The 17,190-nt window shown below is 38.2% G+C and overlaps 1 protein-coding gene across 5 annotated transcripts in view; it reads left to right on the forward strand.

Moving 5' to 3' along the window:
• The window catches only part of nrp1a (neuropilin 1a), a 218,962-nt gene that overhangs the window by 57,825 nt on the left and 143,947 nt on the right, over window positions 1-17,190 (forward strand). For all 5 annotated transcript variants that reach the window (XM_020930709.2, XM_055150807.1, XM_055150804.1 and 2 more), the window contains exon 4: window positions 9,857-10,038. In XM_020930709.2, coding sequence (XP_020786368.1) covers window positions 9,857-10,038 — 182 coding nt within the window. The remainder of the gene's footprint in view (window positions 1-9,856; window positions 10,039-17,190) is intronic.

Here is a 17,190-nt window from a genome sequence, read left to right on the forward strand (position 1 = left end):
GATACAGTTTTGTTGCTTTTTTAGTGGAAGGAAACTCATTTATGCGACACATTCAACATTTTCACCGTTTTGACAATTAAAATGTTTGAGTTTCACATGAACTTTGCACAAGACGTGGTTTAATGAAGACTTTTATTGTCACAGCCATGATTTAACCTTTATTTTTATTTTTTTAACTGTATTGAATCGATTTGAAACATATCGTATCAAATCAAAAGTGCACAGTATTGAGATATGTATCGTATTGTGGAAAAAGTGGCATTTTAACAGTTTTGTTAACCTCCACAAAATATCACAATAAATATTGTACCTTGAGATGTATATCGTGAAAATATCGTCCCAGAGATTTGGATATTGTTATATTCTTGATCGTGAGCCTCCACATCATTTTGTGAACTTTCCCACGATATTGCAATAAACGTCGTACCGTGAGGTTCATACCGTGACGATATCGTATCGTGAGACTTGGATATTGTTACACCCCCACGAGATATGTATTGTATCGGCTTCTTAATGATACCCAGTCCTATTCGCAAGCAGGATTTGAACCGCCAACTTTCGGAAGACAAACACACTGGCTGTGATTTGTATTTTGTTCTTATGAAGTGTATTTATCGTCCAAAAACCTGAAAATAAGAATTGTGCATGGTTAGAATGCTAGTTGTTGTTAACAAAAGTCAACTCTAGCTTCTGAAAGGCTGGAGCGCTTATATAAACCTCAGGAAGTAGCATAAAAATGTCAAGACAAACTAGTCCACACACTAAATTAAGATGAATATTTGAAACGTACATAAAACTTTAACTTGCATACATAGGTCGCCTTTGTTTTTGCAGTGCATCGGTGATAAAACCAGGCACAGCAATGACATTGTTACGCCAGAAACTCGATCCACGCTTCACGGGAGCCAGAACATCGTAAAGCCCGAGCAGAACCAGTATTGTGACCAGTGCACCGCTGATAAAGAGCTCCCAGACAATGCCCTGCTTGTGTAAGGCGAGACGGGATGTTGCTACAGCTGGTGGAGGAGCAGACACCTTGGCTCAAATCGCTCCAATAAGAAAGAAACAGGGGCCAAAGAGCGTGGACCGATCTTTAACTGTACAATAGTTATGGCTTGTACTCTTCTCCGAAACTAGAAACAGGTGAGGAGCTGAGCAAAGAGATTGTTATGGTTTGCTTTGTTGGTTTTGTTATACCCTGATTAGCACTGTTATTTTATCGTTTTTGCGGAGTTGACACACATGTTCACAACATGTTTTCAACTAGTTAACGTTAGCATTTTCAAGCTCAAAGTTATTTGCCTGTTTTCGCCAAGGGTCTGATCTTATTCTGTTTTACATGATCTTTTCTTTAACCATATGTCAGTCATTCCAATTGTTTACCAAAACGAAAATTAAGAAATAAAGTCAGGCTTAAAAGTCTTAAAAAGGTCTGAAATTTCATGTTCTTAAATTAAGGCCTTAAAAAGTCTTAAATTATGTTGTCCAAGTCTTAGTTTTTCACAACGGTCTTAAATTTCATAAGCCTATTTTTTGTAAACTCAACCGGGCTGCAGTGAAATGGAAAAAAAGACAACGTGAAATTGCGTAACGTTAATTTAGAGTTTGCGCAAACAATACTTTGGTTTCTGGCACCGGTGGCAATGAGTAAACGATCAGTAGAGTGGAGGAAGATGTTGGATGGATCATTGGGAAGTGTAGGTTTAATCCACAGTGGTGCTTAGGTTCTAGATTTAGTAGTTGGTCATTATTAGAATTGGATTTGGTGTTTTTCGCCTGCGTAATGGGTGCGATGTTGGTCTTAATTTTCATTTAATTGGTCTTAAAAAGGCTTTAAAAAAGTCTTAAATTTGGGGTAGTCAAACCTGGGGATACCCTGAAAGTAAGTAGGACCGCAACTAATGATTATTTTGTTAATCGATAAGTTGAGTGGACTGCGAAAGAGATTTTTGTTCAATTGTACGCAAGTAAATCTGAAAACGAAACCTCTTTAGGACATCGTGGTGGAACTTTTACAGACAAAAGAAAGACGGTTTTTGGTTATTAATTTCCCTCACCTCATCATGTGCTTTGGCCTATATATAAGTCAGTTTACGATTATTTGCTTACTAAAACTATTCAACAATTTCAATATTGGATTAGGGTTAGGGTTGCGATTAATCGGTTAACTTGCAGCCTTAAAGTAAAGCCATTTCAAGCCAGTTGGTTGCGATGTTCCTGTTAAATTTGTTTACTATTGGCCCATATAATAACAATCAAAACACGGACAGAGAAGGTTGAAAGTTCTTTTGGTCCATAGGCAGCTGGGGACCCATAAAACAACTCAATTACTCCTAAACCATTAACTACCTTGTGGTTTAATTAATATGCTGGAACACGGAACACTCTCTCATTAGCGGTTGCGAGTTAGCGTATCAGATTACGCTGGAAAAATAAAGGTAGGCACTTCATGTTGAAATAGTTTAAAGTGTGATTTATTACCGCAGAAAACGAAATAAAACAGATGATTTTAGCAGGAGAGTAAATCATTTTATTCATTATTGTCAAAGAATCATAGTTATTCTATCGTTTGAAGCTTAAATGTTACAAAAATTAGGGATGTTTGACATGGATTCTTTTGAACCGATACCGATATTTGACTTCATGTTGTGGCAGTAGTTTACGTTAATGGGCTCCCTGTGTTTTTAAACTCCATACACCTTCACTAGAATCATTTGGATGATATAAACCCTGCAATTAGAGACTTTATTAAAACAAAAAGTCAAAGGTTCTTGTTAACTTGAAAATGAACACCATTTTGTATGAAATAGGACGTTTAAACAGGGTATGGTACGCAGGGGTACGCTTGATGTGAGATATAAAAAAAATAACAAATATAAATAACAAAAATATAAAATAGTTACAACTTAAATGTCAAACTGAAGATTTTGGCACTGGTGAAAACAAACTGCATAGGCTCATGAAATCTGCACTACTGTCCTATAATGACCTGAGACAGGAGGGACCAGGACTGAACCAGAACTGAACCAAGACTAAAACAGGACCAAAACAGGACCAAAACAGGACCAAAACAGGACTAAAACAGGACTAAAATAGGATTAAAACAGGACTAAAACAGGATTAAAACAGGACTCAAACAGAACTAAAACAGATCTAAACCAGGACTAAAACAGATCTAAACCAGGTCTAAACCAGGTCTAAACCAGGACTAAAACAGGACGAAAACAGAACTAAAACAGAATGAAAGCAGGACTAAAACACGACTAAACCAGGTCTGAACCAGGACTACACCAGAACTGAACCAGGACTGAGTGACAGGACGGGCCCGAAGGTGCACCCGCGGAGACCGGCGGCTCAGGGCTAAGCGCTGCCGTCACCTGATCGAGCTTTGTGGACACCCTCCTCCGCGGGCTCGGGGTTTTCTCTCGCTCTCAAGTCCAAGATTAGTCCTGGTTTAGACCTTGTTTAGTCCTGGTTTTGAGCTAGTATAGTCCCAGTTTAGTCCTGTTTTAGTCCTGTGTTAGTGCTGGTTCAGTCCTGGTTTAGTCCTGGTTTAATCATGGTTTAGTCACAGTTTAGTCCTGGTTTAGACCTGGTTTAGACCTGTTTTAGTCCTGGTTTAGTCCTGTTTTAGCCTTGGTTTAGTCCTGGTTTAGTCTTGGTTTAGTCCTGTGTTAGTGCTGGTTCGGTCCTGGTTTAATCCTCCTTGTTCATGTAGTCTTTGATTTATGTTCTGTGTATGTGATTATGAATGGTGTCAATGTTAATAACATCGATGACGTCACAAATCGTGTACCCTCACTTCAAAAATCTCCACTACACCACTGCATTTAAGATTTTAAAATCCCTTATAAGCATAAGTCCATGTTATTGTGACAGGGATACATGAAAATACAGTATTGGCATTGCTTTTCCAAGAGTTTTCGCTGACAATTTCACCAGTACCGAACATGCAAATCAAAAATGAACAAATGAAAAGGAGTCTTCAGTCCGACTTCTCCGATATGGACTGCGCCTTAACAGCCTGAAGTATTATCTCGCTGTCCTCACCGGCGATACAAACTCACCACAAACCCATCTCCATAGCTACCAGCCCGGACTCCCATTCGAAAAAGAGAAGAAAAGTAAAAGAGGCAAACGCTTGATGCGACTTGGCAGCTCTGTATCACCTCAGATCACTCCATCCGAGCAGCAAGACAAGTGAAGTCATCCATCTACTGCGCGGCAACCACCCCGGGGGAGCCAATTTCCACCAACGCCGCCTCTCCTCTCCTCCTCTCTCTTCTCTTCTCTCCTCTCCCGATCGCTCCCTCTCTCAACACTTGCCATAACATTTCACATAACGACCGAGTGACAAGAAACCCCACTCTTTCACTTCACCCCAGCCACCTCGCGTTAGCCCATTTCTGTTAGACAAATATGTTCGGGAGACTTATGGTAGCCCGGGGAATGCGCGTCGGTGGAGAAATGCGCTCGCGGTAACGTGTCTGGCCATACCTGAGGGTTTGAGGAGTTGTTATTCGCGGTTTTGCTGTCAAATCCGACGCATTAGTGAGTGTAGGGTCGCGGAGGGGGATTGATGTTTTTACAGTAATTTGGGAAGCGAGAGAAAAGTATGAAAATAGGCGGCGGCAGATGCTGTGCCCAGAAGGAACATAGTTTTTGGGGTGAGATGGATAAATGGGGCCACACACCTTCTGTATATTACTGGAATATGAAATTTATTATTTGGTTCCGAAACTATGACTGGAATAACATTTCAAGTGGGATTTCTTCTGGAAGGTTTGGGTACAGTCTCGAGTTTCAAAGCGTGGGCTAGTTACATCCTGACCTGTTGCAGAGTTGTACAGTTGGCATATTGATACTTTGTCTTGGGCTGTGATGCTAACTGTATGCTCTGCTCTGTCTGAAGTGTTATTAGACTTTTATTTGTGCCATATTTTAACGCAATTTGTCAATAAAGAACTGACTAAGCTGGAAAAGCTGAGCTGATTTGTGCAGGTAAACAAGTCTCACATTTATATTTACAGTCACAAGTTTTTCAGTTACTTGCACTCACCAGGATTGAACCAGGATTAAAACAGCACAAAAATAGGACTAAACCAGGTCTAAACCAGAACTGAGACAGACCATCGGGTCACTGTAGGAGAATGGAACAACATAGAGCTTCAGGTCCCACAAGGGTAAGAGCAGCCGTTCCCTGATTGCGTTTTGCGGACACCCTGCTCCGTGGACTCGGGGTTCTCTCTCTCTCATTGTCAAGTCCAAGTTTAGAGCTGGTTTAAACCTGGTTTAGATGTAGTTTAGTCCTGGTTTAGTCCTGGTTTGATCCTGGTTTAGACCTAGTTTAGTCCAGATTTAGTCTTGTTTTAGTCCTGGTTTAGACCTAATTTAGTCCTGATTTAGTCCTGTTTTAGACCTGGTTTAGTCCTGGTTTAGACTTGGTTTAGTCCTGTTTTAGCCTTGGATTAGACCTGGTTTAGTCCTGGTTTAGACTTGGTTTAGTCCTGGTTTAAACCTGGTTTAGTCCTGTTTTAGCCTTGGTTTAGTCCTGGATTAGTCTTCTTTTATTCCTGTTTTAATCCTGTTTTAGACCTAGTTTTGTCCTGATTTAGACCTGATTTAGTCCTGGTTTAGTCCTGGTTTAGACCTGGTTTAGACCAGTTTTAGTCCTGTCCTGGTTCATGTGTTATAGAGTATGATTTATATTCTGTAGGTGATTCTGAAGGCGTTAATCTAAATAACATGATTCCGCATCATTGTGATTTAAAAAAAAACAACATAACATATTACTTACTTTTACTGGGCTGGTGCCTTTATGTTTGTTTGGGGGGTTCACATCAATGACGTCACAAATCTCGTACCCCCACTAAACCACTGCTCATATTCATCACAGGCTCCTGAAAATGCATTATTTAAATCCATTTTGTGTTTTGTCTTGAGTTTTCTTTCTTCAAACTTTTCTTGACAGCGTTTGCTAATGCGTAATTTTCCACCACAAAACTATAGGATTCCAACAGAAGTATGTTCAGTAAATTCTTGTCAACAATCATTCAAATTCAAATCTTTTAAAACCATAAACTGATTTATCACACATTTCAGTATTTTCAGCGTTGTTAAAGAGCGCAACTGCTTAAAACTAGCCCCGGCTTTTGAGGATTCTACTATGAGTTTTGCTTGCACGCAGGTTGTCAGATTCTGGGCACGCTTAGATTGGATAATTGGCCTTTGGATCTTGCAACCTGGCATGAGACGGTGTTACGGGCAATTACGTCGCACGGATTGCCGAAACTGGCTTTTTGCAGTCATTTCAGAAACCATTTACCTCTCCATTCTCCAAACAGACACTAGTGAAGGAATGTAACAAAGTAAAAAAGTACTACTGCACTTCCGTATACATTTTAGGTATCTGTACTTTACTTAAACCGATTTTGAAGTTAGTTTTTATTATTGTTTGAGGCCTGCTGAAAAGCCTGAAGGGTTTGGGCAAACAAAAATATACAAATAAAATCTTTAACAAAATCTCTCCATTTGATGCTTTATTACATCTGAAAATCTGCTCAAAATATTGTTACTTTTTACTCTTTAAAGGTGCTCTACGTAACTTTTTGGTTGGGGGTCCATCACCTACTTGTTTCTACAGATATCCGCTCTATCTGGAATGTTCCAAAGTGTAATATTAAACAGTTCTACTAGGTGTTTTATAGCTCAAAATTGCCAAAAAATAAAAAATAAAAATAATAATATAGGCATTCTGAATGAGTGGAGTCGCCTCTCCACAGATCTGACCTGTAACTTGGTCTGGTTTCAATGAAGATAGAAAGGTTTAATACCATACTGTGAAACAGTCCAGACAAAGCAATAACATCTCCTTGGAGAAAAGCATTTGATGGACCCTCTACTGGAAAAGTTACACAATGCACCTTCAAGTAAATGGGCGGCAAAAGAGAATTTTAATTTGTTAACGGGACAAACGTTTATTTAGGTCAAAAAATTTTGCTTCTTCAGTTCTGGTCAGATGCTGGTGGACACTTCCTTACATCTGCCTGAAGGGAGGAGCTAAATACACTGAAACTACTCTGAAACTAAAACAACTAATAATGTATAAATGTTTGTCCAGTTAACAAATCGAATTTCTCCTTTGCCATGGATTCTACTAGCCTGATTCTTCAGCTGTTTCACTTCGTAGAAACCGTCTGACCTCGCCACATTAGGATTCATTCGCTCTACGGTAGGCGGGTACTTTTTTATTTAACCAATCGCTGCTATTTGGTCGTGATGTATGTAATGCGCCACTAAGGGGGCTAACTGGTTTATTAAGCTTTTCCCAAATCCCGTAGGAAGAAGGAAAATAACTTTCCCCTTGATGAAATTCACCAAACATTCTATTTATTCCGGCTTTAAATCCTCGATCTCGGGAATTGGTGCCTGGACTCGCACTTCCGGGGTTCTTGCAAACCGTCTAGGGCAGGCATGTCCAAACTATGGCCCATGGGCCAAATGTGGCCCTCTGACAAATTTTTCTTGGCCCTCAGGCTTCCAGGTGAATCAGTTAAATATTAACTTTTAACATATATATATGAAATATATTTTTGAAAATCTACCTTGATAAAGCTAAAATTTTAAATTTAGTGTGTAGTTTTAAGGATCTTAGCATGAATAAAGTCTGATGGCTTATTGTAACGTGTTAAAAATACACATATTTCAATTATTCACTGCATTGAGCACCAGTCTGTGGCCCTCAATCAGCTTTCTGCTTTGTCTGTGTTTAAATATTTGGCCCTTGATGGAAAAAGTTTGGACACCCCTGGTCTAGTGTATTCAGATTCCTGACCTAGTCGCTGGAGAGAAATGAAATTGGGGCCAGGCTAGATTCTGCCTGGATGATTCTACACGTCTGTTTAAAACGAGTACTTTTATTTTAGTAGATTTTTTCAATGTGATACTTTTATGTGAGCTTTGTTTTGTTTCTTTTTATTGTTTCTATATCTGTACTTTCACTTAAGTAACAAAACTGACACTCCTCTGACACACACCAACGGGAGCTTGGAAGCGAAATCCCCAACTTAAACTCATTTAAACCCGACTCTTTACACCAGCATGCACACACGATACCTCCAGGCCGTTTGGACCACCCTGAACGCGCAGTCACGCCGTGGTATGGAATTTCACATGCCAGATTGCGTCCATTGCTTCTCATTCTCTTCGCCGCAGTCCCCGAACCGTTTTCCCCCCTTTCTACGCTCAAATGATTCAATTAAACATCTCTTCAACAGCCGTGGGTTTGAAATTCCAATTCCGCTGTGTGTGTGTATGTGTGAGCGTACGGTATTTAAAAGCATTAGCACCTGCTCTTCCTACGCTCAACCCCGAAGCCACGAGATAATCGCATTCAACGTTTGCGATATTAGAACTACAGATAAACAGAAAGGCAAGTTTGGGGAGTTAGCGTTGTTACGTAAGGTGAGGTAGCCGCTGCAGGGTACACAAAAGCCGGTGTTACGGAGCGCGGGCCAGGTCTGTTTAATGAAAGTAAAAACCAGCCCACCTGTTCGGAGAGTTTTAACCCGGGACCTCATTAGGAGACTGTTTTATTTCCGCCACATTAGCTGCACAATATGTTAGCGTGCTCTCTGCTCCCCAACAGCCATGTCGGAGTACACCCACGATGAACACTCCGCGCTACAGGACTCCAATAAATCCATGAGAACATTATTAAAAAGTCAGATTTCAAATGTGGTTTTGGGGGGGGGTTCATAATATTTGAAAATATTTTTGGCTCGCTGGTCTGGCAGTGACGGGTCGTTGGCTTTAACTGCTGAATAGAGTGGAAGTGCACAGTTTCTAAATGTTTGTTCTGTGGTTATTATTTTGTTAATGTGGTTCAATTAAAGCGGCACTATGTAACCTTTCTGGTCACGTACTTGTTTCCATGGAGGTATTGTGTTGCCAGAAATGTCAAAAGATGGATAAGTTTAAAAAAAAAAAAGTCACAATAGCCTCTGTTACTGGTCAGATCTGTGGAAAGGCAGGATTTAAAAGTGCCTGTAAAGAAAAAGTCAACGTAGATAAAGCAAGATAGGACTTTAATGCCATACTGTGAGACATTTTAAGCAAAGAAATAATATCTCTGTGACATTTTCATAGTTTGAAACTATTATTGAAAACATCTGACAACTTTAGAATTGGAAAGGTATTTAAAATGTCAGTGCTTTTGTGATCTAGATGTAGGTCTGCTCCATTATGGAAAAAAATAATTTTCACGATTCTTTTGGTCAATATTGAAATCACAGTTATTGAAACAATTTTATTTTTATTTACATGATGCATTTATTCAGCATTTCTCTCAAAAACCCCCCACAAAAAACTTTTAAACTGAAAAGTAATTTTGCAATTTATAAAACATAAAATGAATAAAATATACTATGAACATGAAATAAGGCATAGAAAAATATAGAAGTATGCTAAATAAACTATATATCCAGCTGTTCTACAATCTCTACATTTAAAAAATAAAATAAATATACTTATTTATATAAAAAAATCCCAAAATAAGCTTTGTTAAGCTTTGTTGTTTCAGTTTGAATATATGAGTTTGCAGATTGTTCGACACACAAAATTGAAATCTTGATCAAAATTAAATTAATTGCACAGACTTACCTAGATGTTATTTTTGATTAACAAAGGTGGAAAATAAGAGAATTTCAGTTGACATTTTGTGTACTAACTATACAAAACTGTACGGTTCATACTACTTTTACAGTAACTTTTGATCTGTAAATGATGTTACAAATACACATATACTAAAATAACTTCTCAAGCATGTCTAACTGATGTCCTCTTTTGTCTTGTTCAGGTACGACTACGTTGAGGTCCGGGATGGCGTGGATGAGAGCGGTCAGCTGGTGGGAAAGTACTGTGGTAAAATCGCTCCTTCGCCCGTGGTCTCCTCCGGAAACCAACTCTTCATCAAGTTTGTGTCGGACTACGAGACCCACGGAGCGGGATTCTCCATACGCTACGAGATCTTCAAGACAGGTCAGTCTCCATACTAGGTCAAAACTTCCATACAAATGTGTACGACTGTAGTTCTTGTCGATTAATCGGTTGATGACCAAAGTTTTTGTTAGTCAATTAATTGTTTTATTTTGATTTTAAGGATTTATATAAGACAGCCACCTCAAGGTAGTGGGTTAGGTTAAAGTGCATTGCTGTGTAACTTTTCTGTTGGTTGGTCCGTCAGATGCTTTTCTCCATGGACAGCATGATTTAAACCTTTTTTTCTTCATGGAGACCAAACCAGACCAAATTACAGGTTAGATCTGTGGAGAGGCGACCCCGCTCACAGTCAGAATGTCTGTTTTTATAGGTATTTTTGAGCTATAAAACCACCTGTAACTAAATAAATAAAAGGTAGAGGCAATGACATCTCCATAGAGACAAGAAAGTGACCCTCCAACCGAAAAGTTACACAATCCACCTTTAAGATTTGAAAGTGAAGCATGAGTTTAACCTGCCTTTTTACATATAAGTACACTTTTTCCAAGTAGTGTAAACTAGTAAACTCCATTTCGATACCAAGGAATAGACTTGATACTCAGTACAGATTCCGATTCCAGTGCCACGGATGCCTTATGTCAGTGTTTCCCCAAACTTTTTTTCTGGAGACCCATATTTTAAAAGTCATAAACCTTCACGACCCATGTCAATAGACATTATTTGTAAATCACAAAATAAAGGTGGATCTGACCATTACTGAACATGAATAATTCGTGTAAACAAGCAGCAATAAAAGGATCCATAAGTCGCCGATTTGGACATTAAATGTAGAACATTTCTTTTTCTTTTCAGCATTCAATTGAATAGCAATATTCAAACAAATAAAATCATTATAAAAAGATTAGAAATTATACAAAACATGTCTTAACTTTTCAACATTTTTAATGAAATAGGTGGGCCTGTCTGTGTTTTTGTAGCCAGGGTGCAGGAGGAGAGCTCAATACACAGATCAGTGTCACAACTGTACATTGCAGACCTACATGCAGATCGTGACAAGATGACCCAAAAAAAAATCTCTTACGACCACCTGAGGATCCCAGTCTTTGGGAAACAATGCCTTAACTGACTTTGTGCTCTTATACTTGTTCAAGATCATTCTAAAGCTATTCAGGAAAAGATCAGTTCCGTCCTGCGAATGTGACTTTTTTAGTACTGATACCTGCTCAAATAGAGTCAGTAGTTTCAATACTAGTTTTCGTATCGATTGGTACCTCATTTTTGGTACTTTTGACAACCCTATTTTGTAGAACTTATCTGTAGAAATAGATTTAGATTTAGATTTAGTGAGAAATCTTCTGTTTTCTCTTGTGAATGCAGATATTTGATCAGATATTTTTAGCCTTATTATACACATAGTTAATAGTTTCTTGCCACGCCCCCTTTTTGTCGCCTAATCCATCAGCTCTTTAATCGACCAATAATTTCCTCAGCTGACCACGGCCCCGCGAACGTGAGCTGAGGCAAGTTTTTCCGACACTTTTTCATTCTCAAATATAAACACATTAGCGAAACCACGGGGTGAAAATTTGAAAGCACTTTCTATTCCAAGTTGGCTCTACCACATACAGTGAACAATATGCTGCGCTATAAAAAGTGCGGAGGTATTTCTGATAATGGGTCTAGAAGGAGCATCTAATTTCATGCTTTGTTTGTGGCTTATTCAAAGCACCGGAGCATCAAATTATGCAATCGCAATATGGCAGGCAATATGCTCTGTTCAAAGCCCACGTATCACACTCCCATATGTTCCGTAATTGTAGTGGTTATGATGTAGTGCGAATTATAACAATAAGCAAGTGCATCCATTTCACAGCTTTCATTTAATAAAGCTCTATCAATACTTTTCCAACAGACTTTGGCGTTTTGCCGGTTAACTGTTGTGGGTTTTTATTATACTGTATGTTGTAAATGTGAGAATAATTAGAAAACGTTAGCGCGCAGCCAAGACTTGATGAGTTCAGCGATGTTTGCGTCTTTATGTGTGCGAGGAAAACTGTGAGTAATGCCGGGCAAAATGTGTAGCTTTTTTGTGCTCATTAAGCTCCATAATCTAAAAGCAAATACAGTTCTCTCATGTGGCGTGGAAGAGCTATAAAATACTATGACAGAATTATTGGGGCCACTTTATCATGACTACAGTGTAATTACCCATAATAAAGCATGAAGAAAGGCTTAATTCATAGTAACAAATGGGTTCTTGATTCAGGTTTAGCAACTACTCTTTTAATCTTCTTTCTTTTCCTTAAATATATGTTATTATTTGATGTACTCAGATTTCACCCATAGATTTAGATGGGTATTATAACTATTATGGATTTAACGATATCCAAATCTCATGGTATGATATTTTCAGGATATAAATCTCAAGGTACTATACTCACTGCGATATTTTGTGGAGGCAAACAAAACTGTGAATATGGTACATTTTCCTCATAAAATGCCTTGACAAAACTTAATAAGAAAGTGCGGTAACACTTTATAATAACTACACCTTATTTAGCCTTAATAAAGCATGAACAAAGACTTAATTAATAATGATTCACGCTTAGTAACTACTTAATTACTACCTTAATTAGCACTTAACTTGCACTTAATTCACCTGTGCTGTAAATAGTAACTCAGTACTTCTTAATTACTCATGAACTAACCATTTGCATGTTTACAAATGCATATTTAAGTTCACATTTGAGCATTTATTAATGATTAGTAAGCTATGAGAGAATGATTTACTAATAATGCAATTCAATGATAATGTTAGTTAAGTCTTTCTGAGAGCTTTTTTAAAGTGAAGACTAATTATGTTTATTAAGCATTTGTTAAGGTTGGTCAAATTCCACAGAAACAATAATGCATTACTAGTAAATCATTTTCTCATGGCTTACTAAACATTAATAAATGCTCAAATTTGTACTTAAATATACATTTACAAATACACACGCAAATGGTTAGTTCATGAGTAACTAAGTAGAAGAAATACTAATGAGTTACTATTTGCAGCACAGACGAATTAAGTTCAAGTTAAGTGCTAATTCAGGTAGTAATTGAGTAGTTACTAAGCGTGAATCATTATTCAGTATTAAGTCTTTGTTCATGCTTTATTAAGGCTAAATAAGGTGTAGTTATTATAAAGTGTTACTGAAAGTGCTTATAACAGTTATTTCTTCATGTAGTCTGTACTGAAATGGAGCAAAGGATCATGGTCTATGTAGTTCCCTTTAGTGCTGCACCATAGATATTAATTTAAGTGAAGAGACTTGTAATTGTAATTTGATATATTGTGACAGTTCACGATATGACTGTGAGACCTCTGACGATACGACATCACGATATTTCAGTTACTGTTACAATCCCTAATAACTATTAATAACTACTATTATAACTTGTTTTCATTATTTATTACAGTTTTGTTCATGCTTTAGGGTCAGTTCAAATGAAATCAGATGTTTTCAAGGAATCTCCCCTGAAGTTAAGGTCTCTCAAACATGTGTATAAATTAAGGCTTCCAAAAAAGTGGGCATTGCTCCAAAATTTCAACGGGCCATAATTCAGGAACGACTCAAGGGATTGAGCTAACATTTCTGATTCTTTCATTTGGTAATTAAAAAAAAAAAATTGAATTTGAATGAAAGGCAGCTGATTTCATATAGACTGACCCTTTACTAAGGCGAATTAAAGCTACAGTAACAACAACTTTTAGCCCAAAAACTGTTTATAGCTCTGAAAAACTAAACAAAAAAAAACTAAAAATGTATTAATACTGTGAGCAGGCTTGCATCTCCACAAACCTGACTTTATTTGTTCTGGAGGAGGGCCTTCTGCTTGTTTCTATGAAAATGTTGTTCCTTTGGCTTTGTCAGTATGGCATAAAACCAAATCTATCTCCATGAAGAATGTTCTGCGGTATGGTTTTAACTTTCTATTTCCATGCAATCATGCAGGTGACGTGCCACCTCCAGAAAGTTACACACTGTACCTTTAAAGTGCAGTTATCATAGTGTTACCTTATTTGCCGCTTGAGCTTTTATGGCTGTGCTGTTGTGCTGTTGTAGTCTGTATTTATCATACACATAATCACACTGTTGAATGGAAATGTGACTATTTTCAGAAACACAAGTGAAAATCGTTCCATTTTTAAAAACAGAAATATTTCACTTTGACAGAGCCCATATCTTACGTCCTGTCCTCTCGAGGTTATCTGGCCTGTATCTTGCCTTTTGTTTCCCCTCTTTGTTTTGTTTGGTCTGGATTGTGGAATGAGGTGGAGGAGGACATCACAGATCTAGACATCAGTTTGAGAGCAGACAGGTGCTACAGACCCCTCTTTCATTAATTACCTCCGCTCCAGCCCGCGGGCCCCCGGCTGACCTCAGGAGACATGACGAATGGCCCCGCGAGGTCCCTCTTTTCCTTTTTAATCTGGCCCCGGGTGAACCTGCAGTGTGACGCTGCGTACTTTAGGACAACCAATCTGGGAGAGGAGGGTCGGCCGCTGCCAGCTGGTGCGGGGTCAATTTAGGAGATCAAAGCTGCGCTCCACCCACGCAACATAAAGGCATTTACGCTAAAGAAGCTCATTCCGACTGATCGCGTGGGCTCAATCCACTCTGTTTTTATGATTAGCTTCAGTTGGGGATGGAATTATTAGCATATAGCATGTAGTGCCAACCAATTTTTGCTAAAACCTTTGCTAATGCTATTGGACTGAGTAATTTAAAACGTTCACTGTTTGAAAAGTTTAAATTACAGTGTTTGCATAAACGTTATCTGTAGGTCAGTGGTGTTTTTCTGGTGGCACTCATCACTTTTTTAGTTTTCCTTAATTTAGAAGTAACGGATAGTACTCCCTACAACTGTACAACAAGTCACCCTTATGAAATGTATAATACTCCCTACAACTGAACAACTGACCCTTATGTAACAGATAATACTCCCTACAACTGTACAACAACTCACCCTAATGTAACAGATAATACTCCCTACAACTGTACAACAACTCACCCTAATGTAACAGATAATACTCCCTACAACTGTACAACAACTCACCCTAATGTAACAGATAATACTCCCTACAACTGTACAACACCTCACCTTTATGTAAAAACCCTATGTACTGTCAATCATCATATCATGTTGCACTGTCTACCTATGACTGCTTCTTTAAAGCTGGGATTTTTATATTTTATTGCTTATCTTTCTATTTTATTTTGACTTGAACATTTATTTGACACCTGTCTGCTTAGAATTTATTATTACCATTTATATTTTTTACTCTTTGTCAGCCACTGTGTCCAAATAATTTCCCTTGTGGATCAATAGTATGTCTAAGTCTAAGTCTAAGTCTAAGTTATGGTGTAGTTACATGTTGGATTTTTAAGAGTAGTTTCACCTCTTTTTCCAGAACATGTCCTCCTTTTGGGACTCCCCAAAAAAAAACATATCCTGGAGGAATTTCTAAATTATCCCCAAATTTCCGGAATTTTGACTATCAATTGCCAGCTTTGGGTGGGACACTTATCATAGTTTTGGCGACAATCTTTGATCATTTGATCAGATATAATCATGGATCTACAATAAGATCATATTCTACTTCCATGGGTACAATCACCAGTGCTTCCTCAGCACAACTCCGCCTTTCCCCGCCCTCACTCCCGTGCGCTCTCACTGCGAAGGGACAGACCACTCCTTTGATCAGGAAATGTGCCTAAATTTATAGGGTGACTCAGATGTCCCTATTTCCCCGGGACAATCCCAGTTTTGAGCTATGTGTCAACTGTCCCCTCAGATTTATCCAAAACCAGTGATTTGTCCCAGTTTTATACAAGAAATGTCCAAAGTGTCCCTATTTTTGACCAATCTGATACTTAAGGAGTAAGGAGAGGCATAAATTGTAATTTCTTGAGGTAAAATACAGAAAAGCTGCTTAAAAATGACCAAAACACGAAGAAAATGTGACTATACTGACTCACATGTTCATCATGACTGGTCTTTGCATAACAATGTTCCTTAATCACGCACTCGTTTTACAGTAAATTGTAGAAAAATCACCTTGGTGAGGACCCCAGACTGTCTGATACACATAATATCACACATTTGTAATATTAAATTCAAACGCCAACAGTAGTCGCCGGTTACAAACATCGCCAATTTTTTTTGTCCCACAACATGGTCACCCTGTTTTACAGCTACTGCTGTATTAGAAACCAGGCAAAACTTAAGAAAAACTAAAACTAACTCCAAAATCTTTATTTTACTGTAGAACTTGTATTACCCCATCTGCATTTTGCCAAAGTTAGTTTCCAGTTTTGTTAGCATGCAGTAGCTAACCATGAACCATGCATCAAAATGTTATCTTTAGCATTGTGTTAGCATTTAGCCTACAAAATAAATGACGAAACTCCTTATTTTATCATTATTATTAAAATAAACACCTCGAGATTGCTATTAGTTTCTTTTATGGATATTAGTGTAGCATTTCTGTTTTTCAATATAGCCTGGAGTAAACTCTTTTTACCAAAATTATCGATCTGGACGTTGCTAGCTGGTGAAAGGTCTAGACCAGGGGTGTCAAACTCATTTTGGTCCGGGGGCCGTATCCAACCGACTTTGATCCCAAAGGGGCCGGATCAGAAAACTCATGGCATATAAACCCCAAAAATAACAATAAGTTCAAATATTTGTGCAGAGAAATGCAAATCTTTCTTTTACAAAATATTATAATATTATGAACAACCTGAAACTTTAAGAAAAATTTAATTTCAACACAAAGTTTTAACATGAACTTGTATGCAAATAGGAATAAGTCAATTTTTCTTGGAAAATCCTGCACTTGGCTCCACTTTTCTCATGTTGGACATTTTGTTGATGAGGGTGTCACGGTCAACAGTCAAAACGATCGTCCTTTAAGAGCGTTTGGAAAGAGACAAGTCTTCATTTGTGCTGCTCTGGTGGGAGGGGCCACGCACAGAGGAGCTGGAGACCCTGCTATGCTAAGCAGCGCAGAAAATTACCAATATTTTAATAGAAAATATTATTAAATTATTTTAGTAGAAAATCAACCGAGGGCCAGATTAAAGGTCTTGGTGTGCCGGATCTGGCCCCTGGGCCGTATATTTGACACCCCTGGTCTAGACA

Source organism: Boleophthalmus pectinirostris, unplaced genomic scaffold, assembly GCF_026225935.1.
Source record: "Boleophthalmus pectinirostris isolate CB_2022bp ecotype Guang Dong unplaced genomic scaffold, ASM2622593v1 HiC_scaffold_15, whole genome shotgun sequence".
Lineage (NCBI taxonomy): Eukaryota > Metazoa > Chordata > Actinopteri > Gobiiformes > Gobiidae > Boleophthalmus > Boleophthalmus pectinirostris.